This window comes from Pholis gunnellus (genome assembly GCF_910591455.1).
Source record: "Pholis gunnellus genome assembly, chromosome: 18".
NCBI lineage: Eukaryota > Metazoa > Chordata > Actinopteri > Perciformes > Pholidae > Pholis > Pholis gunnellus.
In genome coordinates, this window is record NC_136545.1 from 13,599,003 (window position 1) to 13,625,561 (window position 26,559).

Here is a 26,559-nt window from a genome sequence, read left to right on the forward strand (position 1 = left end):
TGAGAAACCAAAACTATGAGCAAAAAGAAAAAAATGATAACTCAAAATGGAAAGAAAACTGTCTACAACATAGCTGCAAATGAGAGTGCTGGTGTGAAAAGCCGTTTTTTCTGTTTTTATTGTTTATAATAGTCAAGATAGATAAATTAATACAAAACATCTCTGATTCTTTGCTTGCCTTTACTTGTTAATTTTTGTTCTTAGTTTTGTTTCCTGTTAAGGAAGTTGTTAAGATTAAACAATAATGTGGATTCATACGAATGACTCATGTCATTCACTTGAAGCAGTTTGGAACCAGTAAGCCTGTCCATAGTTAAAAAATAGCCAGCATCCAACAGAAGTTATGAAACCTGATGGTAGTACAAGAACAGATCAGAGAGAAAAAAGCAAGCTTAAAATAATAATAAAAAACTAATGACAGCACCCTCACTTGCACTCCTGTTGTTTCTCATTTACAGTTCTCTTTTCTTCACTTTTGTTTTGTTGCTTTGCTTAAGGTTTCTCATTTACAGCTTGGTTGTTATTTTTTTTCGTTTATGGTTTTGGTTTTCTCATTTATGTTTTTTTTCCTTTCAGACTTTTTTTTTCAGACTTCCTTATCATGGTGACTCAAGAAACCATCATGGCGACTTACACCGACAAAGTGAGTAGTCCCCCAATATTTCTCCTGACCATTGTGTATTCATCATGATGGTTCCATGAATCACTGTGATGAGGAAACAAAACAAAGCTGGACCCAAAGAGGGTAAATGCAGTGACTGGATAGGACGTGTGTTCTAATTTCTGTGGTGCTAGTGGTACTTGAGATACATAAAGATAAAGATTGATACTACACACACACACACACACACACATACACACACACTAGCAAACAGAGCAGTAGTCCTATCGACCCGTTCTCCACAGGCCTGGTCCGAGTATCTTTCTCAGTTGCTCTCCTGATCTCCTTTCTTCAGATGTGGTGTTAATCAGACATTTCTTCGAGGCTTCACATTATTCTGAAATACATGGGCATACTGTGATTTTTGCCTCTCTCTGTGCAGGGATGTGGCGCCACATGTTGAGTACACTTACCAGGTCCAAACCATCTCCGGCCGGAGTGAGAGTGAGCCCTCCCCACCTCTGATACACGAACTGGGAGCACCCTACTGCGGAGATGGACGGATCCAGAGGTAACAGGCACTTACATTCACACCATCAAAATATATATAAATGCATGCACACGGATGCGCAATGAAGCATTTTCGGAAAGATTTATGGATGTTTTCTGAGTACCTTCTCTGCTCTTCTTTTAGTGCCAAAGGAGAGGAATGTGATGATATGAACTCCATGAATGGGGATGGCTGCTCCAGTCAGTGCAAGAAAGAGCCCTTCTTCAACTGTATTGGTAAGTCCTATGGACAAAGTTGTTGCCATGTTTAAAATTCAGTCACGTATTTCTTTCTCTGGATTGTCTTTAAAGAAAATACTGGAAATAAAAGAGTTATTAGCTTCAGTGCACATTTGTTCAAGGGTTTTAACCCCTGACTTAGTTTTTTTTAATTTCTAACTGATTTCTTGCAAAAAGAAAAGTTATTGAAAACATGAGAGAAAGGAAAAACTACAGATACAATTCTACATTACATATTGTGTTACTTGTTTCAAATATATCAACAATGTTGAATGATTACATTTTGGGATGAACCAGTTCAAAGTCCAGTCAAAAAAGGGAAACCACACAAATACAGGCAGTTCTTTATTACAGTAAAACAAATGTATTCAAGCCATATTAGCTACACATATAAATATGGCGAAACAAGTAATTCAGGATTATCAGTGGTGTATTGAGTGCAAGGGTGTAGGCAACGTCCCTCTCTCAAGCAAGGAAACTATAAATAAATACTCAAATAACTGAAATAATCAAATGAGCAAATCTGCAACTGACTAGACGGGGGTATAGTTGATCCTAAATATAATATAACCTTTAAGTTGGTAACGTCTATATGAATTGAACCATTTGTATGGAGCGTGTTTGACGATGAACACAAAGCGGAGTTAGACATGGTCAGTAAGGATAGCTGGTTGAGTCAGCATCGATGTAGACTCTCCGTTGGCGGGTTTTATAACCCAAATTCCGCTCCCTGCTAGTTTATTTGGGACGGCACTTAATATGGCGGACCCTCCACGCGAACTGAGTGGAGATGTTTAAGGAGAGGGTGTAGGGGCCGGATTGGATTTTGGCCAGAGAGAAAGAACTGACATATCCTGCCCTCTTCTATAGCAAACAGGGGGAACAATTAAGAGGACTTGATTGACACACCTCTGCCACTTTGACTGCCTTCTAAACAGGAACAGGAAACTCACACAAGGAGTCACAAACAGTGGCAAGAGTGGGAGGGGTTGTCACACTGCCCAAAAGTGACATTTTAAATAACGTGTACATGTTACATGCAACATTTATCAAGTTGTGATTTGACCATCGGTTCATTACAAACCATTACAGTTCTGTGTACTTCTGTGCCATGGTATTATTTTATCTGTGGATTTGACTGGCTATCAGATATCATAATCACTTTGACCTCCTGTTAGAAAATAAATAAATCTGGAAATCATTATTAGGGTGAGTCGTCTGATTTTTTATAGTTGAGTGACATCTCCTACGTTGTTTTTTTTTATGAACAGATGGATGTTTCCTGTCCAGTTCCCCTGCTGTAGACAATCATTTTGCCCCCCTATTGTGATTGCATGTGTGTGTGTGTGTGTGTGTGTGTGTGTGTGTGTGTGTGTGTGTGTGTTTGTGTGTATGTGTGCATGTACAGTACATGCATGCATGCACATACGTGTCAGCCTCTGTGAAGTGGCCACTTAATTCCTGTCAGATTGCTAGATGACTGCATTTGCTATGTTGTTTTTCTCAAGTGTGTGTGTAAGTGTGCGTGTGTGTGTGTGATATTGTCTGAGAAAAGTTGTAGTTTTGCACAGAAATCTGACACTTTAATGATGGGACCTTCTGTCCATCTGTCTGGATGTGTGAAGGAGTGTCTGCTTGTCAGTGTGTTGGCTAGTGAAAGATGGAGTTGGATGGAAATGTATACTGTACAAGAGGGCCAGGGTGCTACAGTCTGGATTAGCTTTAATAAGCTATTCACACGATTGAGCCGAATTACATCTGAAATTGACGAAATCAACAAAGTTCTTTTCACATGACCCCACCTGGCTTAACAATCCCGGTGGTTATGTCTCAATACCGTGCCAAGCCACAGTAAACACAGGTGCAGATAAAGCATAAAGGAAAGGCAATATGCTTAAGCCATGTTCACATATGCTAGCTGTCAGAAAAGTGATGGTTTTGGGAGGTCAGATTTGCCCGGCTTTGACATGTTGTCTGTGTAGCTTGGGTTGCTGTCTTAAAAAAACAAAAACAAAAGAACAATACAGTTTGCTTTGACAGCTGCTGGACCTTTCTTTTCTCTCTCTATCTATATTTGTTCATCTCATCGCTCTTTCTTTCTCCAAATGTAGGGCTCTCTGCTTGTTCTCTTAGACTCAATCACCTTTCCACTTTTCCATTATCTGTATATTCTATCCCTGTCCATATTCAAAGCAGCAATACCCTTTCTCTTTCTCCTTTTCCTCCTCTTCTCTCTTTAGCTCTCTTTCTGCCTATTACTTCTGCAGAATTTACGAGCCACTGTTTGAGCTTCCTCATGCCTCGCTCCTTCGCTTCTTCCTTGCCTCTGCTCCTGCTGAGTGATTGGCGGGAGCGTATTCTGTATGCCCCCTCAGTAGCCCCTCGTTTTACCATTGCCAGATCACAGAACTGACTTGAGTTTTTGGCTTTGCTGGAGAGGGCTGGAATTTCGAGAAGGAGGCCCCGGCCAACTTGGCACAGAATGCCGCCTTTCCCCCTAACTGGAACCCCACCGGCTGATACTGCTTTAGCTGAGGGCTGAGAGCAATGAGGCCCAGGCAACCTCCCTGCTCTGCTCCCTTTTCCTCCAGTCCATAAGCTTCCAGTTCCAGACCTTAACTCCGGGTGGAATGTCTGTTAAAAGAATGTATCCTCCTTTTTTCCTGCACCTTTTATACCTTACCTTCCTCTCCCTTCCTCATCTGGTCCTCTCTTCATCTTCCAAAAATATTGGAGATAGTGGAGAATAGTATCCTGGAGGCTCAGCGGGTACACATGTTCCATAAAAATCGGATAAAGAAGGGGAGTGAGTCGTTTAAAAACTCACCTGTATGTCTTTGTGCAAATGAAAACATGCTCCAAGAAAGAGCAGGGTGGCGGCGCTGATATGTAGAATCGGACTGATATTTCAGCTGACCTAAAATGTTAATTTACTGAAAATTACTATCCAGATAAAAAAAACAGATAACTGTTTATTTGAAATTGACACTTTTTCTATTGTCTGTTTACCTGCAGAGGAGCCAAGCCTGTGTTACTACTATGATGGCGATGGGGTGTGTGAGGACTTTGAGCAGGAGACGGGTGTCAGAGACTGTGGCCTCTACACTCCCAATGGTTTCCTTGACCAGTGGGCCTCCACTGTCGAAGTTTCCCATGAGGAGAAGCCTTACTGCTCTGGTGAGGTGACTGCTGGATACCCTGCTGTTACGAAGGTACGGGCATACACAGTTTATCCTGTATGTAGATATATATATATATATGCAGTGTATTTTTCTAATTTTTCTATTACACATAACAGTTTGATGTACATTATCACGTCACAGCTTAATAGCAATACAACTATGTAGACATGACATCACATATTTCATCAAACAACCAGTCAGTCAAAGAGTCCTCTTTCCCCTCAACAAATTGGATCATCATGGATCAGTACAGTATCAACAGACGTTCTCCTTCATTGTTCGGGGTATGGTATTTGATTTATTGATAATTTGATGCTATTACTTTCTCATCCACAAATGTTTTACACAATCATTACAATAATGCCCCAATTTTTGCGATACAGTTGCAAAAACAACTTCCTTTGCTTGTTTGCCAGTTAAGTCATTTTACAGATTGGGACATTTAAATAGATGTCTCTTGAGGAGGTTGCAGAAGTTTGCCGCTCTCATTAAAGTAATGCTTATTGAAGACAAGAGAAGAAGCCATTGATTCCATGTAAGCCTGGTGGAAGCATTGATCTGCTGTCGCAACGCAGAAAGGGGCTGATTGCCCAAAACATTAGGGGGAGGCTTATATTCATGTACACACACACACACACACACACACACAAAGCTTCGGACACATATAAGTGCATTAGGGCTCAATCTTATTTAATCCCCTCTCCATAATATGGATGTTCAAAGCTACGGAATGTTGTTGAGGTATTCTATCTTCTTTAAAGCCCTCTTCATTATTTCAATGAATTATTGTTGTTGGTATTTGTTGTTCAAACCAAATGTTAAAACAAACATCCTGCATTAGTTTGTCCTAGTGTTAAGAGTGACATCAATATCAATATACTCATTAATATTTGTACCCCTCCAAAAGAGAGACTAGCCTCACATCTCTACGCTGGCAGTGCTCTCTTCTGTCTCTTCTTTCTAAATGCATATTGTTTCCAAAGTCAATGTTTGTTTGTGTGAAATAATCCTCATCTCAATTTCCAAAATTAAGCAGACCTAATATATGTGTTGTTGGAAGTGTGTGATGTTTGCTGTAGAGCTTGTTCCCACTGCTGATGATACGTTTTACAAGGCCAATGAGCTAGGTGTTCTTGAACAGTTGTGGTCAGGTGCCTTGCTCACGAACACTTTGGCAAGGACTTACACAAACAAAAGTAGGAGTTTAACCAACACAATTTAACGTATTTGATATTTGGTATGGCACCACTTCTCTCCCAGCCTGTGGTCCAACCAACAACTTTGCAGATGTTTTATTCTCTGAGAGAAATTACACCAGTGGAACATGTCCACATAACCATCAAAAATGATTTCTGCTTTGAAGGACACTTTGTTCAGAGAAAAATCCCCGTTCCCGTAGAGAACACACTGTTCCCCAAAGATCATGTGTGATGAGATCACCTCATTACAAGGCCACCGGAGTGCATGTGGACGTGTGGAAAATGCTCAAACAACGTTCTTGTTACTATCTCTCTCTGTCTGTCCTTTTCTATATATATTTTCTGTACATCCAGTAAATTGTGAGTTCAATTTAAAATTAGGTCCTCAAAGGCTATTTTTCTCGCCAACATCAGTACATTCCCTGCCCTTTATTTTCCCACTCCAGTAACATGCACTACAGCAACATCAAATGCCATCTCTTCAAACAAAATTAACTTTGGTGACACTGCATCCTTGCAGTGTCGAGCATACGCACACACAAACAACAAATCTGCTAGCACAAGATGCTCGCACAATGGTGCATGCACGCAATCATGATCACTTGTTTGCTTATTGTAGTCCTTCTGAAAACAAAGATAACAAAACACAGCCTCAAATAACTGAGTCGAGATTCTTGTCCAGGCAATGCTCCTAAGCAATTGTGCAATTGCATGCATGTGGCTATGGCGACTGTCCTGGAGGCTCATGCCACAGATGAAGCATGTGAGGATTGGTTCTGGAGATGAAGACCAGGCTGTGGGCTTGCCTTTGTTCATGGATCCAGTTTAGATGTGGCCACTTTAGAACAACATATAAAACACCACAGTGGCTGATCAGTAGCAAAATAACTTTATTGAAGATGTTACCTATTTTGAAGAGGCTTTTGGTGATGTCTCACATCTGGTATTTTAATTGCTGTGTTCGCAAACAAATGCTCTTGATTCCAACCAGTATTCAGCCATAGTGTGCCCAATGAATAGTCTTTTTTTAAGCATCTGGATCACATTCCCTATCTAAAGTACTTCATCCTATTTTTTTTCAGTTGGTTGGCCCATGTTTACATAAGGGGTTTGATTTTCCTTTGATTTGTTGGTGGAAAGGGATGTGAAAGGCCCATACGCACTTGACGTGAAATCCAAAGTTCAAGCCTCAGAGCTGCATAGTTACTTCAGATGGTATACTCTTGATCTTTGTTGAGATTTTTATGTAATTTTTCTGAGCAATGTTGCACTGTGGCTTTGCAGATGCAAACTCGCATACAGTATTGCCCTTGAAAGAGATTTAGTGTCGGGGTAGTAAATTGCTTGGAGACTTAGATGAATGTCGTCAGTAATAAAATGGCGAGGATTGAGAAAGGTAACTGCAGGGCTTATTTTCTGTATTTAAAGAAGACAACACTGAATACTTTATATTTGACTTGGAAAATTAGTATGAGCTTATCTTATGAAGTCAACTCATTGCAGCTTGTGATGTATCTGGTAGAAATATCAGCTTTGGTGTAAACTTGCAGCAACCCGACATTAATTGACTTCTGTTGTGTTGGATCATAGAAGTGTGCCTTCTGCCAGTAACAGATCAACCATTGCTGAAACTAAATCCAGGGTGCATGCTGTACCGTCTGGGAAAGTGCGTAAGACCATAGTCCTGTTTTTCAAGGACAATTCAGTGAGTCATTTCAAGAGAACGCATTGGTGTACAGAAATGGATGCTGGTGTTAGCTCAAGACAGTGTGCTGTAGTTACCTTTGTTTTTTTCTTGCTGTTATCCTTTACATCAGCATTCATCATCAGCAAACATTTTTATTTTTGCAACGATGATTTGTAGTGGGTTTGTAAGGCAGCTAAAATACGAAGTAGTCCTGCTGAATACAGAGCATATCTATTATCTCCACACGGCACTCAACATGGTGATGGCTGAGCTGCAGCTAACAATGCTAACAGTGCTAACAGTGCTAACAGCACGAACAGTGCAAACAACGGCAACAGTGCTGATGAAGCTAACAGTGTTTACCTGGGGGTAATCGAGGTGTGTGCGCTACGCAGACGGCATGGGTTGGGACGTCGTTATCAGAGGTAACCGCCGTATGAGCGCACTGCAGAGCGGCGGCCATTTGCTAGCCATTGGGGTACAACAGAGAGACTGGCAAGCACGAAAAAAGCATGTGGCTGACCTGGCTATGTAATAAAAGCACAGTGAAGCTAGCGTAACTGAAAAACTGAAAAATTTGAACTCCTTACTCAAACTATTACTTAGTAAGCCTACCATGTTGTCAAGCAGTTAAACAAATTGCTGTGAAAGTGAGTCTGTGCTGTAGTCATAGTTTTATCAGAAACCAACAGAACATTGTTCTGCCTTGTTAATAGCTCACTTCATCCTTTGTGATTTAATCATGTTTCCATATGTTCGTGGTTCATAGCTCTTTGGCCTAGAAAGTGTAACCAACTCCCTGTGTTTGTGAGTGTTTTTTGTTCTGAATGATTTTGTTGGGAGTAGGGGATAGTACATCATTTCCTCCTGATCTAGTAAACAAGTCCTGTATTGGTTTTGTGTATCAGTTCTGTTTGATGTCTAAAGACGGAGTTGATACTGCGTGTGTATGTGTGTCTGTATCAGAGAGAGAGAGAGAGAAAGAGAGAGAGAGAGAGAGAGAGAGAGGCAGGCCGCAGTGATAGGGATCTTTGCGGATGCAAGAACGTAATAACAGCGCAAGAAGGCAATTGAGGAGAAGGAGAGATCATGTATCTGCACATAAGCTCAAGTGCTATGTAGTTGTGTGTGTGTGTGCGTAAGGGGTCTTCACAGAAATATATTTCTATTGTAAAGCATGCAGACATAGCTACAGAGGGATACTGGAACACATCCTTTTATCCATTAAATGCCACGGTGAATGATAATCTCAATGCACAGCATTTGTGCATGAGAGGTGAACTTTGTTTTTCTTGACTTCTAATTCTTCACGCACCAGAACAATTTGCAATGCTAAACTATTGTTTTGTACTTGTATGATACAGAAAGAGTAGTTGCTTGAAAAGTGGAAGAATAACATGCAGATTGAGAAAACGACAACAAACAATCAGCAAAAGTAAGAGGAAAAGGGAAAATAACATCTCAAAATACATTACATGATGGCTGAAATGATATATGAAATAACGTTGTGAGTCAGAAACACAAATGACCAGTGGCGAATCGTGCCTATTAGACCGGGACCTTCTGTACCTCCCCACGAATGAAAAAATGACTAATGAAAAATACCACTGCTTTTCTGCAATAGGTCAAATATAATTTTACTGCCCAATCTTCAAAAATAATGTTGTTCTAGTTATGCACTTATCGGACGTCACGGAGGCAGTCACTTTATGAGCCACAATCATGTAACAAGTGTGTGGAAACAAAATGCAACAAGTTCAACGAGATGCAACGCTGAATCAAAACCAGCAACACCAATTTCACTCAGCAATGACGTTCACTTGAAGACGAAATCCATCCTCCTGTCCTTTTGGATGAATTTTTCAATGACCCAGTCATTAAGCTGATCCCTGGTTTTCAGATCCAAGATCCTTGCTTTTCTTTTTGTAGTATGAGCGAGTCTCTCCATGAGCTCTCCGCCCATTGGCACCAAATACAAATATGATTGGTTGATCAAATTTTCAATCCAAACGTACGCTGTCATTATGTTCAATTATCAGGGAATTCTATCAAAGAAAAAGAATCGCCTGGATGGAGGATATTCTCCCCAGAGACTCATAGAAAAAATCTGATTGGTTGCATTTTTCCAACATAAAACCACTCAAATGTGCAAAGCATGGACAGAAAACAACAGAAACAAGTCGGCGTAATTTTATATTTTATTTTATTTTATTTATAGAATTAATTAATCAGAAGCGTTTTTTTTTTTTTTTTATCTGAGTATTCCAGGGCCTTCTCTGAATACCTTAATAAAGGCCCTGACATTTCACCACTGCAAATGACAGATGGACGAACAGATGGGGTTAGTGGTTGTTATTGGAGGAAAAACAATCCGGAAATTAGTTTGACCAAAAGTCTAACAGCATTCAACAGAAAATACATCATTGAATAAAAATGAATGTAATAATAGAAAATGGCCCAAAACCGCTGTTATCGTTCATTCCTGCATTTAAATGCCCCCAGCAGTTTGATCCAATCAAAACACCGTATGGACACCAGAGAATGTATGAAGTAAATAAAGTTTAAATGAACATTAATGATCCCAAAAAAACCTCACAGCCAATGTAACACACTAGCCAGGTTTAATAGTTGTTGTTTTCGTTTTTTGGACTTTACTGTTCCCTCTTCCCATGTCAGGCCAAATCAAAATGTTGAAGACCTTTTAATATGAAGACAGTAAGATAGCTTCAGCTTATCTGAAAGATCCACCTTGATTCCTGATCAAGCTCACACACAGGTATGCAGTCAGATAGAGATACACAGGCAAACGCACACACTGCCAACTCTATGCAGGATTATAGGGCAGGTCCGCAGGGGACTGAAATGTACTACTGCTGTCTTTGTGGAGCAGAACATAATGTTCCCCCACTACCACACCATGGAATATGGTGAGCCAGCTTCACTTGCTCTAGGGGGATTGGATTGGAGAACTGGCCCTAGCAACTAACCTGTGTGTGTGTGCGTGTGTGCACGCCAAGTGCTGTCACGTCCATGTGTGTAGATGAGTTTGTGTAAGTGGGGAGTGTGCATGTGCATTTAAACTTTAAGATCAAACAGCAAGCCAGGTGATTTCTCCAGAGAGGGCTGCTGCCCAGGCAATCTCTGACGCAACCCCTGGGCACCCCTGGAGAACACTCCCCTTAATTATACATAAGCAACAGAAGGGATAACATTTTAGTCCTCTCACGCTGCAAGAAATTGCCTATATATGAAGTTCACCCATCTTCAGATGTAAAACAAACATATGTGCATGAGGTCTGAACTAAACAACCACATTCATCTTAAGTAATTTTTCAGAAGGAAAAGAGAGGAAGAAAAGAGACTTATTTTATTATTCTGATCGGTAAAAACAAGGAAACAATAAATGGCCCAGATTTGTCCCAGGTTCCAAAAAGCAGGCAGTGTGTGCTTTAGCGGGGGATACATGCAAACTGTGCAGGGCCTCCTGCTGAGCAAACATACACAATTACACATCTTCCTTTTCCTCTGCATGTAAATGCAAACAAACAGAACTTGCACATACTGTCGCACAAGCTGAAATACACACGTACATGCCCGCAAAATATAAGCTCATACAGTAGCCAGGCTGTTGCTTTCAGCAGCACAGGAAGGCCAGCTTCTCTGGCACTGTTTCTCCCACCAACATTCCCCCAAACCGCACAGCCCTCGTCAGGCACAGTGCCAGTGACATAAGCGTGTTGTAACATTAAAAAGAAACCTCCAGGATGGCGTTCCTTTTTCCCTTTTACTTTTCCCGTTTCAATTATTATTGTGGTTCTGCCATGTGGAAACCTCATTGTGACTGGTGTATTTGTTTCATGGCACTGATGACCCCGTATAACATTTTCAAGCTGTTAATATGCAGGGGTTTGGCCCTGTTTTATTGAGCATAGGGGGCCACTGACTGAGGGACATTTATGTTCTCCGCAGACCCATCTGTTTTCAACTTGCTGGCATTGTACGCTCACCAATCCCTATACATCAGTTTGTGGTCCGTGTTCCCTACCACCCAGTCACTGCTCGTGTCTGCCCTGATGAGAGTGGGATAGGTAAACTGCTTAATTGCACCCACTCACTAACTTTTACAGCCCTATTCTCAGTAGGCCATGGAAGTGGCCCATCATTAGCCCTGGGCCAATGAGATGGTGAGCTTCAGTGGGTATGGGTGGGGCTGGGTGACAGGACATTACCTCACACACCAGGCTCTCACCAGCATTCCAGTAAACCATGGGATGGTGCTTGGAAGCTCATACTAGTTTCTCTCTGTTGCACTTTTTCTCCACAAATGCCTCACAGATGCTCACTACTGCTTTCCATGCTCGGGCTGCAAATTCATATACAGTATGTGCATTTTACAAAGAGACAGGGATGAATGGAAAAGAGGAAAAATAAATACCTTTTGTTGGGAATAAACATGTTTTAGGAGGTGCCAATCTAATTAGCATGTGTCCAAAATGTCCATATCTCCAGTAAAAGGTCACTGCCTGACCTCACAGAGGCATACGACAGGATCAGAACAATAAACTCTCAGCCGGTACTGTCGACTCCTGGTGCAACACACACACTGAGTAAAATAGAGCGATTAGATGGATCATGCAAAATGAATGAACAGATTATGTTAACTGCTGAAGGGAGTGACTGAATGATGGCAAAAAAAAAGGAACATCGAGACTCAAGACGATGGGGTTGGAATCATTTTGAGAACTGGGAACTTGGTGTGCTTGAATGTGGGAAAGCTGGTTGACAAAGATGAATTGTAACAGTCCTAATAACAGAAATGCTCTTACAAGCCAATCCACGGATAATATCTACCAGTGATTTTTTTACATACTTCTTAAAAACATCCGTGGCACATAGTATATGAGACACTGTCATGATTGTGTCCTTGTGTCTGTCTGTGCTTAAATGCCTCTCATGATTACCACTTCACAAGTCAACAATACATTAGCACAGTTTCATATTCACATCATATTTAATGCCAACTGAGTTCATGTATTCGTACCACAAGTGATTTGTCAAAACATTGAAACAGAAATATTTGCTGGTTAATGTATGACAGCAAATCGTTTAATTATTGACCCTATTAGGTGTCGCATGGTTTTATTATAAGAGGACATGCCGATGTGAAAAATGATCTCTCTCTTCTTTGTTTTGCTCTGTTCAGTGCAGAGTAAAGAGACCTGCGTATAGAGTGTCAGAAAAGTCCTGAGTCGAGCTAAGATCCCTCTCAAGCTCCTGTGCTCCTCTAATGTTTGGAAGATACAGGGGAGGACCTTTGTGGGGCCTCCTCAATGTTTGAGGGCCTCAATAGTCTTCTGTGAACATGTGGTTTGTGGATAAATCTGTGAGGTTTATTGATTTCAGTCCAAGATGGGACATTTTGACAATCTGGAAGCTCCAACATCAGTATTCGAGCCAAAGAGGATGTAGCATGTGTGTATGTTTGTATTTCACTGTTTGTATATATGCTCTGTGCAGGCATCCTCAGTAGAGGTGATCTAACTTGACCCTGTCACTAGATCTCCATCACAATGGGAAAGACTGTGGTACTTTATGCTATTAGAGGCCTTATTATTGTCATTACTCTGTCTTCACTTAAAGCGCCACTTTCCAATTCCCCCCTTTACAAGTTTGTGTTTGGCTTTACGCTCTTAATAAATGTTTTTACAGAACAGACATATTTTCAGGCTAATGAGGCTGACGGTTGCACTCTCTTTCCCCTCACCTTTATCCGGTTTCCCCTTGGCTCAGGACACTTAGCTCTCCTTTTATCTGAAGTGGTGATTTACAAACACCAGTTTGTGTCTACAGACCAGGGATTGGCTGGTTTCTGCCAGTCTGACTCGCCAGCTGGTACAAATTAGGACCATGTGTGTAACTGTGTGTAATTGTGTGTGTGAGTGTGTGCTTTTGAGTTAAGACGTTGAACTCATGGCGAGAAGTTGTTTTGTTTCAAATGGATCTTAACATATGACTTATATTCCTGAGTGTTACATCCTTTTTATGAATCGGAGCAAGGGAGACATGTGTTTAGAATAAGTGGGGGTAGTAGAGGCGATCAGAAGTAGTCTAATCGGTTTTGTTTTGTTATTTTACTAAATAGGCCTCCCATTTGTCTCTTTGCACAAGAGAAACGACTACCACCTAGAGAGGCAAATCCCTTTAAAACAAGTGTTACACAATATAAGCATTACAACATTGGCTTTGCTTGTCACTTGCAACAGTTTCATTCATCCATTTATACCTTACAAACAACAGATTGGCCATATCCTTCCATTACTTTGGTCAACAGCTCTTGCTGTGATATTGTAGTGATAATCAAGCAATCCATTTGAAAGTCTTAAGGTTTATAGGCATAACGATGATAAAGGAGGGCCAATAAAAACAGGTTTGTTTTTTTCTCTTTGCTGTACAATACATACAAAGGTTATAGAATATTCAGAGCTTTGATATAGCAGCAAACAACCATTTCTGTGTAAAGATAGAGTGGAGTAATGTCTACCTGAGCAGAGAATGAAGTCACTCTCCGTGTTGTTATCCAAGCTTCTCTGGGCTTTGTTTACATAGCCGAGCCAGCCACGCGTGCCTGTTAATGCCTGTTAGAGCATATTAGTGCATGTGAGCGCGCCATACCGGCTAGATCATGGCCTTGACTACACTGCACTCATATGGCGGTTAGAGCTGATAACGCTGTCACGACAAGCGCTGTTGTCTGTTGTTTGCACTGTTATCACTATCAACACTGTTAGCCATACTGAGCGCAGTGTGAAGGGAATAGATATTCTGGGAATTTCAAATCTAGTACCTTGGTTGGCGATTTAACGTGTACCTTTTCTTTTGTTGTTCATGACATCTGCATTGCTTTTCTGTTGGGCGTGTCAAAAAGTAATTGAATGCTTTTGAAATCCTCTGGAAACACAAAGATGAGATCTTATTTCACACATCTAGACACATCTTTGTGGGCTCTGACTTCTTACAAAAGTACAATAAATAACATCTTTGATGTCAGTTACTTTGTCCTCCAGCTATTGTTTTGTGATTTAATGTTTTTAATATTAGGGACTAGCTCATTGATCAAGCCTTATATTATGTCTGTGATAGAGGAAATTGCATCTGTTTTGTATTTTTTCTTATTGGATTCAGCTGATATAGTTGCCGTGATAGTTCCTTTTATAATCGTATTGTTTCAGAGACAGATTGTAAAAGGGGGCTGAAAAAAAGGCAAGCCAAAGACATACAGAGAAGAAGTTTATGCAATGATAATACTGGGATGTTTTGTGCAGATGTTTATGTAAGTGCTTATGTTGCATCCTTAGTTGCTAAGTTGGTTGAAGGAGCCTTTGTGAATTGATAATTGTTGCCATATGCTGTGAACTTACACACTACGTGTAAAATGATCAGGTTTTGTTATTCAACCTGTGACAAAGTGAGTGCTTTAAATATTCTGGCCTCCATCCTTCTCTCCTCACTTCATTACTCAATGCACATGCGTTTTGCCATCCTTGGGGACTTGCTGTTGGGAATGCATTTTCCCAGTCCTTGATTAACACCTGATTATAGTAGAAATGAGATACATGAAGTTGTATCCATGATCTCCTGCAGTCTGGATTTTGTTTTCAACTAGGAGAGAGTTTGCTGCTCCAAAAGAACTGACTGGATTTTAATGATTAATGATTTTTACACATTTTACAAAATATAAAAAACAAAAACATTGAGATGAAACTCTCTAAGCACATATTTTAAACATATAATATACAATGTGTAATGCTGTTCTGCAGTTTAAAGCTTTGGAATCCTGTTATGTCAGGTTTAGTGAAATTCTGTTCAAAGTAGTGTGGTTTGTCAGGTTTGTAATTTGTTTGGTTCTTAATATTATTTTTTATATATTAAAGCATTTACTGATAAGGTGCTTATTAAACACACCTTTCAAAGACACAATTGTGTTCATTTACCTTAAGTCATTGTAATGCATGTCTCTACTGGAATATTTCAACAGCAATAGCAAGGAAGAAAGCCTTGAAAAGTATTTTTGTTTGAACATGAAGGAAGGTGAACCTGATTACAAAGTCCATAACTGTTAGCATAGTACTCAAAGGTTAAACCTTTGATTGCACTCTGGTGTTCTTCAATGAAGCTGGATTGAAATGTTCTATGCAAAAGCAAACTTAAGACACTGACACATGTAGGAGGGGTAGCATTGCTGAAGTTCTGATAAAAAAAGGTTATCTAGATTTAACCTTTTCACAAGGGATTCATGTTTGGGATCATGGACCTAAACCTGTAGATTAATGTTGACAACTAAGATAGCAATGTGTCAAATCACTCATAGCAAAAAGATTAAAAGCCAAAAATAAATCTTGGGATTTCATTGAAAATCAAATTTGAAAGCTCGACTCCAGAGCTGACTGACTGGAATTTGCATGTTCTTCCCGTGCTATAGGGGATTCCACCGGGTGATCCAATTTTCTGCTCCATTCCAAGGTTTAGGTTAATTGGCAACTCTAATTTGCCTTTAGGTGTAAAAGTGAGTGAGATAGTAGAAATGATCCGTCTTTATGTGTCAGCCCTGTGGTAGACTGGCATCCAGAATGTACCCAACCTATCGCCCAATGGGGGCTTGCCCAGGCCACTTTCACCCTGAAAAGGAAAAGTGTTGTATGAATGGATGGATGGATGAATGGATAAATTCAGAATGTGTGAAAATAACGTCTTCCTTGGATGACTGTTGGATTGGTGTAACACGTATTACCATCACTACCCTTACCCCCTCTTTTAGTGATTAATTTAAATTAATGACAGCTCTATTTAGAGTGCTTTGACTCTTGCCATCGCTGGGGAGGGGGTTGGAGGAAGTGTATGGAGTCATGGGAGACTTGTGAATTGCCTCCTACTGGTGTGATACTTTACGGAGGTGTTTGCTTGACGGGGCTTTGGCAAGCCAAGCAGTTTTTGTCTGTCAGTTGGTTGTGAGAAAAACACACCAGGAGATGACGGAAAAAGGATGAGGGGAGGAGGGGTGTTTAGGAAGGTGTAGCTATAGTTCCACCTGTGTTTACATGAATGAGACATGAATTGCAAGTGGAAAGGATATTTTCACCTTCCCTGCTGGAAAAATGGTTGCAATGGAAACCAGCTCCTCTTGACTCCAAATCATTAGCAGCCCACAGTCAACGCCATCACTTCCAACCAATCATATTGGTTAGTTAATTAATTCAGTTACTGTATTTATGTCATTAGCATTCAGCAAAAATACTTGTTGTGTACCTGTTTTCTGATTAATACAACACAGCTGCACTCAAGTTGGGTCAAAGTCTCATAACGACTGATCTCAGGTGTTTGTCACCTGCATTCCTCATTTCTGCCACTTCATCTCTGAGCAGAAAGGTAACGTCATCAGATTCGGGGGACAGATATATAGACAGATAGCTGGTCTGGCCAGTTTTCCATGGTGACAGGATCTAGCCTCTCTAGCAAAACTCTCATGTTACCGGTGTCTCATTTCACCTGCTCAGGGCAGAGGGGAAAACTCACCGTCCTTGGGTATTTGCCCTCTCTCCCCTTTGCCTGTGTTATTTATTGCTCAATCGTCTTTTACCAATGTGTCTGTCGACCTTTTTTCTGTCTTTCTGACGCTTTTCTTTCCTTTTAATCACAATGACGAATCACATCACCCTGTTTACCCCACATCCCACTTTCTCACCCGACCTTGCCGAACGACATCCTAACGTAGCCAATGAGGTGACAATGTGTGGGACACAAATCATAGAGGGGATGTCAACAAAGCCACAGTAACAAAGGGACTTTATTATTGTAGAATTTACAATGACTGGATACTTGCGCAGTTTTAAATTAATGTTCATTCCTTGTCCTTTTAAAGCTCTGCCCTATCATTATCACTGCTTCTGATAGGATGACAGAGATGTAAAGTGCGACGTTGAGCAGCCATCACCAAAACTGAGCTCATTTTGCACGCCAGCTGGATTCTCGCACGTGAGAATCACAAAGACTTATCTTTTCAGGCTTAAAGTAATGTGTTTATATCCGGTTAGCCAGAGCATCCTGTGAGAAGCTACTGGCAGCTATGGGCTTGGCTTAGGTGAGATGAAACAAAGAGGTGACTGTTTGTTCAGAACAACAATGGCGGCTCCTGCAGAGGCAAGTGTAGATGCTGCAATAGCATCAGTTATATCGGAAGTGGAGAGTAATTCTTCATTGAAAGAAGAGCAAAGAACACCACTAAAGGCTTTTCTCAACTGGAAGGATGTTTTTGCTTTCCCTTAGACTCGCTTCTGGAAGAGTTTGATTGCCAGATGGTTCATCCAATCACTTGCCATATATTTATTTTTTAAAGTGCTCGGCCTTTTCCAAACAGTTTCCAATGACGGCATCTCAGATGTTTCTGTGTAACAAACCATCTGGTGGGTCAGGTTTTACCTGAGGTATTTTGACTTTTCTTTTCTGTGTCAACATCATAACTCACAAACCTCGACTTTTTTTTTCTTTTGTAAAACAGATCTTTGGACGCATTGAGCGACTGATACTCAGTCCCATAATGAACAGCCTGGGAATACATCGAGATTCTTTATTATGCAAGCCATAGTTGACTTAAATTGCAATCTTGACAGTTTGATTGTCGTTTATCATATCAAGACAGAAAACATTATGTTTAAGCAGTATTAATCAATATCACTATATTATATATTGAGATTGTTCACTCTGTTACTTCTAACATAACCGTCATTACATCTTACTTTTTTTAACCTTTTTTGTTGTTGTCATTGACATGTTACTGATCCTTACAATGGAAATGGTTTTAAAGAATATTTTTTTTAATTTTTTTTCTTATATCAAAATCTGAATCTAAAGGGATTGGCTTCGGAGTAAATGCACTACACACGTGACTAATTCAGGTGCTGCATGGAATCATCACATAACTCTTTGAGGGCTTCTAGTGGGCAGGTGTGGCATGACAGGGTTTAAAAAGCCAGTACAAGGTGAGTACACAAATACACCCAGGGGCTAGTACAAGGGAGGAAAGACAAGAGGAAGTGAGGGATATGGGGCCTGTGGCTCATGACAGGTTGCCAGGTTGTTTGTTGACAAGACACAAACAGTACTACACAGAATGCACGTCAGCTCTAGGTCAGCCCAAACAGCTGACAAACAGCTGACAGCTGTGGAAAAACAGGGGTCACAGCATGATAAACCAAACTGGAGTTTTTTTTATGTATCTGTAAAACACAAGTTAGTTAACTACTTGACCAATGCTTAACAAGTGAGAATGATGCATACAAAATTACCCAATGTCCTTCTTTTTCCTCTTATGTTTCCCTAGACATGTCAGTCCAAGGTGTTTGATCTATCAGATGGAGTGTCCCAGTATGCATGGTTCCCCTGTCGTGAGGCTCATAAGTCAACCTGGGGATATCCTAACTATTGGCTCAAGGTAAGACCTATCTGAATACAATGATGCATTTTGGTGCAGTGTTCTGTCATTTGAAGAAAATACACTCATGAGTTACCTCATGTGGATTCTATACTTAACATCTGTCACCTGATATTGATGCCACTTTAGCAGGTGATGCGCAAAAGGTGCCTGGATTGAGAAATGAAATGTGAAAAAAATGTTTTGTATTGCTTTGTTAAGTAGCTTGCGCCATAGTTGACTGGAAATTAATTGTTGTTTGTACTAAAAAAAAGAACCCAACAACAGATAGAAAGTGTGCCAATATATAAGGATAATTGACAAGACAAGATAGTGGACACCAGTCCACCGCGCATTGTGGAGTCCCCTATCCTCAGTCTATACCATTTTATACTAGGGGATCATGCATCATTATAGTGGCAACTTGAAAAACAAAAGCAAATGCTAAAGAATTATGCACCAATTTGACAGCACATGAGATGCAGGAAATGTGATTCAAAATAGGAAAAGACAAACAAGAAAACATTCAACTACATATGGTACCAAGAGAAAGGATACAGTAGTGTATACCTACATTTATATATATTTTTTTCTTCATTCAGGCCCACTTTTCTCATCCCATGGTGGCAGCCGCAGTGATTATACATCTGGCTGCTGATGGGACTGGTTACCTTGACCAGACACAGTGTAACATCACTGTTCAGCTGGTGGACACCAAGGAGGGCATCCATAGTCTAGGTAAGAACTGTCTTCTGTCCTTTTAAATTGCAACTCACGTCCGGTGTCAGATTACTGAATATGACTGCTGAGCTCAAAGGTGTTTTACCTACTGTAACTAACTACAGCTTGTTAGAGTTGAGCAGTTATCATATAGAGCTTAATTTCATGTCACTCTCATCCATCTTTTCATCTCGTGCAAATGTCTTCATTAGAACACCGTATCACTCTTTCAACACCACGCTTTAGCTTCTTCTTTCAGCCTTTTCTTCTCCACTAATTGACTTTTAGGGGTTTGGTTCACATCGAACCACCTATCCCTCTGATTCTCTGCTTCTGTCCCCTACTTCCCCTACCTCAATATCAATACACTTTTGTCTTTTCTCTTTGTCTCTTCTCCGTCCCTGATATCTTCTCCACAGGTGAGTGGCGTCTCAGCTGCCGCACCAACCCTTTGGTGATCCCAGTGAGCCATGACCTGTCGGTGGCCTTCTACCATACCAAGGCTATCCTGGTCATGTTTGCCTCTCGCCTGGTGGCCATCTCCGGAGTAGGCCTGCGCTCCTTCCAGTCCTTCGACCCCATCACGATAAGTGGTTGCCAGAGCAACGAGATCTACAACCCCACAGGCCAGAGGTGAGGCCAAGAAAAAAAAAGGGAAATGAAACACCGGTGAACATGAGGCCTACATATGTCACACACACATCAGAACCAAAGACATGCATGTGAAATCATAGGATTATGTGCACACGTCTAGCCACACACGAACACAACTTGCACAATCTTTCGCATTAAAGGTACAGGAGCCTTGATTTAGAATAAAAAAAGAAGGTTTTTCCAAATCTCTATATAGGTATACATGTGACGCACTTTATACTAGTTTATTCTGACTCTTCTTATGGAATGCGTTCGTCTCAAAGGGCTTTATAGTCGGATAACAGTCCACATGGATAAAGAAAAAAACCTAAAAAGAACAATAAAGGCGCAATCTCTCTTCCCCGATGAACATACATGCAATAGGTGATGTACATACAGAGCAGACAGAAGTGGCAGTATATAGTGGAAGTATAATTGCTGAAATACTTCCTGTCCTTCAGGCAAGCTATGAGAGAGTTTGTAGTTAAGATTGTAGATCAGAGATAATGTCGAGCAACTTCCAGGTGCCGCCAAGCACCGGTAAGACCTCAACCATAAAATGTATTCTATACCGCCTGGAAAAGGGACAGACTGTACAAAATGCAAGATAATGGATACCAATAACACACAGAGACAAGAGATGCAAAGAGCCGTGTTTGTGTGTGCGTATTTGAGCCAAAGAGAGACGCTTGTTTTAATTAATGATGCCAACAAGCTGTTTAATGTTAGAGGTCTGCCCAATATAATATCACTGGAGATTTGTAAATAATTTGGACCTGTTGCTGAGCGCCGCAAATTTATAACCATAAAGTCGCTGCACTGCTGCCTCCAGCAGTAGATCTCGTTTACCACCCAGCTTATAGCGTTTCTAAACTCCTTTGTTTTTGGACCTCTAAAATTCTGGAATAGTTCTTTTAAAAGTCCAAACTGGACATATTTTTCCTGTAATAATGTTTGCATTGTTCAGCACATTGAAGTCTTCAGTCACCATTTTCACAACTGTAACTAGTTATTTAAATAAATTACCTGTCAATCAGGCATCAAAAGTGCTGCCCAGGGTAGATGAGTTTTCCATGTTTGGATATTTTCACATATTTCTTTGTGTGACGAAACAATTTGTCACAGCTGAAAACCCATCATCTGAACCATGAAATAAAGGTAGAATGTATGTTAAAAAGCCCTTATAAATGGTATTGAAGACATTTCTAGACCTGGCAAGAACAATAAATAACAATTAACACCTATTCAGCTATAAATTCCAAATGTTTGAGCCTTTAATTTGAACTACTACTAAAAGTAATGAACATAATACTTTTAACTACTAGCCATATGCTGTCTAGTCACTCCTCACAAACATAGTTAAACCAGACCACACAAGCTCAAGGAGACACAATTTGCCAATTTCCACACCACTGTCATGCATGACACAATTCATACTTATGATGCTCCCGCAACCCTTTCAACAAGAAATGCACTAATAAACACCACAATGCACACAGAATGGATGGTTGGGGGTCTGTGCAGAGAGATAGAGCTGTTTGTGGCTTTTGTTGTGTGCCAGTGAGACATCCAGCACCTAAATAGATTAAAACTGCTGTGTATCTGCACCAGCCAGGAAATTGTTTGTTACCACACACACACACACACACACACACACACACACACACACACACACACACACACACGCACACAAACTAGTTTATTTCTCCTGGAGTTCTCGGTGACGTCCTTTCTTTCATATTCTCCCCTCTTCATCTAATTTCCAGAGGCTCTTGAAACATTATATTATGTCAAGTCAACCAGACATACCCACTTATCTTCAGAAGTTTTAACTTAAAAACGCTTCAAACTGAATATTATGATATAGTATTATGATCAGTTATTACATACTGGTCTGTCCTTACAACATCAGTAAAGAATGCTGGCTCTGCCACTTTGTCTTTTTATGTCATTGATCTGTTTCTTCGCTTCAATCGTCTCTAATTTATCATCTGCATTATGTTGTCTCTACGTTCCATATTTCTTCCACATTTTACCTCTCTCCCTGCTTTTCCACATCTTTCCTCCTCCTCCCCTTCGTCGTATGTTATCCCATGCCGTCTTCTCATCCTTCACTTTCACATGATGTTCCTTTCCCTCGAACTATTTGCCATCTCCTTCTCCTGAATTCTCCCCTTTCTGTGCCTCCTGCTCCCGCTTTCACTCTCTCATTCTCCTGGGCTGAGCTGCACATTTCCCGTAATACTTATGCCTCCACAAAACACCACATCCCCTTTTCCCTGAGTTGTTAACAACAGGAGCTATTAAGATGACTCAGTTTAATGTTCCATGCTCGTCTGCAAACGCATGCACATGTATGTTTTTCCTTTTTTCTCAGTTTCTTTGCACTATTTTTTTCCTTGCGTATCACCTCTTACTACATTGAGAATTGTTGGGAGTTCAGTTTTCGTCTTTTTTTATTTTATAAAATTCTTCTGTATACTGTACTTCTCATTTGCAGGGGAGGAGGGGAGTTTTACAGGTTGTTAATTGTAATTGATGTCAGAAATTCCATAGTGACTAGCAGAAAACCACAAAGTGATTTTGTTCCAAGCCAAAGTGGCCACAGAGGAGGCTTCATAGGCTTGCCTAGTTTGTCCTCAAAAAGCCCAGACTTGAGGGACTGCTACTCTCATGCTTTAGAGACGGTCTTCACCTGCTCAGCTTTGAATTTGTCAACATGAGCATTTTAATCAAAAGCTTAAAATGTTACTAAGAGCTCATTTGATGTTATTTTTCCCTTCTTTTAATACACAGTCTTGATGAGTGTTATAGTGGGAGGGACAGTGAGTTAGAATATACTTGAGGAATAATCCAGGTGCATATGATATGTATCACTAATACATTTAATGATACATCTTAAAGGTTCTGTCTGCAGGAAAACAAATGGATGAAAGGGGCAAAATATTCCATTCTTGCAGGACAGAGTTTAACAATGTTTCTTTCATCCGCTCTCTGTACCCCCATATCTACCCCTTTCTCTCACTCTCTCCTTCGCTGTTGGCTTCATGAGGGAACCCTATACTGTAGAATGCGGACTGTTGTAAAAAGGTGCCTCGGGCATGCAAGCCTTCCAAGAGCATTAAATGCCTTCTCCATCAGGCTACCAACATAAATCTGTGGCCAAACTCTGCCATTGTAGCCCGCACATAATATTATCCTGTCGCTCTTAATTCACAAATTACACTCTGCCGTGTGTGTGTGTGTGCGTGTGTGTGTGTGTGTGTGTGTGTGTGTGTGTGTGTGTGTGTGTGTGTAGGTGTGTGTGTGTGTGCATACATACAGACATCCCTTCAGGCACATAGCAAATATGGCAATCTTTTCTTCATGTGGTTTATTGATTTGATATATTAAGCAGTCATTGATGGATGGATGTGGTTGACTCAATGCATGGCTTTTCTGTTTGTGAGCAAATGTGTGACCGCTTCCATGTTTGCGTGTCTGCGGTGTTATACTGTATTATACACAACATTTCATGTTGACTGTAACTTTAAATGTGTTTTTTAATTTCTTTCCCTCTCTCTCTCTCTCTTTTTTTCTCTCTCTCTCTCTTATTCCCCAACCTTCCCTCCCACTTACACACACCCCCACACACACGCGCTCACTTGTAGTTGTGTACATTATTCGTGCGAAGCCATTGACTGCCAGGAACCATTAATCCGCAATGCAGAGCTCAAGTGCAGTAGCCCTAGCCGCCACTTCTACAATGGAGACCGCTGCACCATCTACTGCAACTCTGGATACGTCCTGCAAGTCCACCAGGACGATGACATCATCAAGAGTCAGGTAAACACACTGCTACACACATGTTTCAAACACACACAGGCCATCAGAGAGCTCAGTGCACAAAGAGGCACATTGAATGCATAAACGTACACATGCAAACGCTTAAGTGCAAAAGCATTTCTACAGCATATGGGAACATGCGTGCAAACATGCAATTGTGAATGCACACATGAACATGCATCGAGGCAAACTCAAGTACACAAATGGCCGTATGAAAGAAGTGCAAACACGCTTTCTTTCTGCTTTCCTTTCTATCTGCATTTATTTTGTCACCTGCAAAAAAAACTAGGCTTGGCACGGCAAGCCTCTCGGGAGGATGACATCATGAACATCCAGGTAGATGAGTGCTGCACCGAGGAGTGGAGACGCCACAGCCCTCTCCTCTTGTTGGCTTGCTACAAACACGCACACGCACACACACACACCAAGCATATTCCTTACAAGCACAAGCATATTAGTGTTTAGTCTCTTGCTGAGCATGCTGCACCATCACCTCAAACAGTCACTTTGTATCGCTACTCCACCGGGACGATGACATCATTGCATAGTGTCTGCTCCCTCTCCCTCCCTCGCTCCATCCCTGCTCATTTTGCACACATTGAAGTCTCTTTTAAAGGGCAGAGAAATTGCTACCGCACTCTCACAGCAGCACACATTTAATGCTTTTATGACGATACCAAGACACATACAGTAAGTACAGACAAGCTTCTGCGTAAACAGGACACAGATGCGGACAGATACAGTAAACACACAGATGCGCACACACCACAAGTAAACAAACAAACAGGGTAGTTGACACCACATCGTAAACCTTTTGGTTTGGGGCCAAGCTGCTGTAAAGGCCATATAAACGCTTTATCTATCTCCACGGCTCTGTAAAGAAGTCTGCAAGACTTTATTGCTCCCTCAGAGAGATCGGAGGTTCAGAGAACAAGATACATTTAGTTTTTATGTATTTCAGTATATAACTGTATGTGTGGGTGTTCGTAAGGCATAAATCCCTTTCACACATGAAGTCTATCCCTGAAATGTTCAGGAACATTTCCTGCAGGAAATATGCTGATGCAGCTGTGCTGTAAATGAAAGCAGGAACTATACAGGGCAAGCACGTAGAGGGTTACAGCCATTTGACAAAAAGACATTTTCACGCGGAGCAAGCAAACCATCTCAAGACTCCGGTAATTGAATCCACGACTGATTCAAGTAAAAACACATTAACTTGTCTCGCAAATTTGGTGAATATCAAGTGCATTACAAGAACATTGGCACTGTACAAATACAGCTCCTCGCCCGCCATGTTGCGTCTTCTAATGCGTACGCGTGAATATAGCCGCTCCCCATCTTCTTCTTCTTCTGTTGAGTTTTATGGCGGTTGGCAAGCATCACTGCCATCTGCTGGCCGTTTTCCTTGCCCCATCTCTTCTGGCATTGCTATTGGCATGTGTTGAAAGGCGCAAGATGGAAATATTCCCAATCACCAGCAGTTCCCGAAAGGTTATCCCAGTAACTTACTGGGATCTATGCGTAAAAGTGTAATTGTTTTTTAGGTATTTAGGATTCTGACCTTACCAATGAGTTTGTTCCCCCATCTTTCATATGGCTGTGGCCATGATCTGTAACTCATCATAATTGGAGAGTTTTTTCATTGACAGACATCTGGTCATTTTTGATGTTTTAATATCAAATTAGCATTTTGATTTTGATAAATTATGCTATGCAAGAAATGCTAAAGTCCTCTCCCTGAGTTTCGAAATCATTTTGAGCTCAGCGAGGACAAGTAAATCATTGCGCTCAGTTGACATGCCAATAGATGTGCAGACTGAAAGATGTTTAAAACGACCACCACCATGACCATAATCTAATCATTTTTAAATCCCCCTGTTTGCCACAGTAGGAGTTTCTTTTATATTCCTAGCTTGTTGGTACAATTCAAGTCCAGTCTTTTTTTCTCCTCAAAGAGTGAAACCATTCTCTGGAAAATTATTTACCAGTTGTGCGTCCCTCCAGGGGAAGTAGATGTCTCAATCCAAAAGCCTTTTGTAAATTGGAAGGAAGAAACAGCCTGACTGGGCGCCGTTTACTGTAAACTGAAGTTGCTATTGTCCAATCACTGAAACCATCATTTTCGACATCTACTCTTCTTTGTTTTGAGAGTTCAGTCGAGTGCAACATTTTGAACAGCGGCACAGCTGTGAGTGACTAAACTGTTCGATTGTAGGCAGATATAGACAAATAGAGGTTTGAAAGAAACACTGGGCACATCCAGCTGAGATCAAATGTAATAATGAGAATGTGCTTCATGTCAAACAGTCATAAATTGGTCATAGGGCCAGCAGTAAATCGATATGGCCAGATTCTCAGGGTACATCTGCTCTCATCTCCCCATCACATGAGATAATTGACAATCGCATGTGAAAACAACAACAATTTGTTTGTTTTGAAATACAAAAACAACTTAA

At 40.8% G+C, this 26,559-nt stretch overlaps 1 protein-coding gene across 1 annotated transcript in view; it reads left to right on the forward strand.

Annotated features, from left to right (window-relative positions):
- pappaa (pregnancy-associated plasma protein A, pappalysin 1a) overlaps positions 1 to 26,559 on the forward strand; it is a gene marked incomplete at both ends in the record, with an annotated part of 80,029 nt that overhangs the window by 30,590 nt on the left and 22,880 nt on the right. The window contains 7 exons of the mRNA XM_079178476.1: positions 1,044 to 1,172; positions 1,296 to 1,387; positions 4,406 to 4,602; positions 18,833 to 18,943; positions 19,525 to 19,660; positions 20,062 to 20,275; positions 23,926 to 24,100. Of these exons, the coding sequence (XP_079034602.1) occupies positions 1,044 to 1,172; positions 1,296 to 1,387; positions 4,406 to 4,602; positions 18,833 to 18,943; positions 19,525 to 19,660; positions 20,062 to 20,275; positions 23,926 to 24,100 (1,054 nt within the window). The remainder of the gene's footprint in view (positions 1 to 1,043; positions 1,173 to 1,295; positions 1,388 to 4,405; positions 4,603 to 18,832; positions 18,944 to 19,524; positions 19,661 to 20,061; positions 20,276 to 23,925; positions 24,101 to 26,559) is intronic.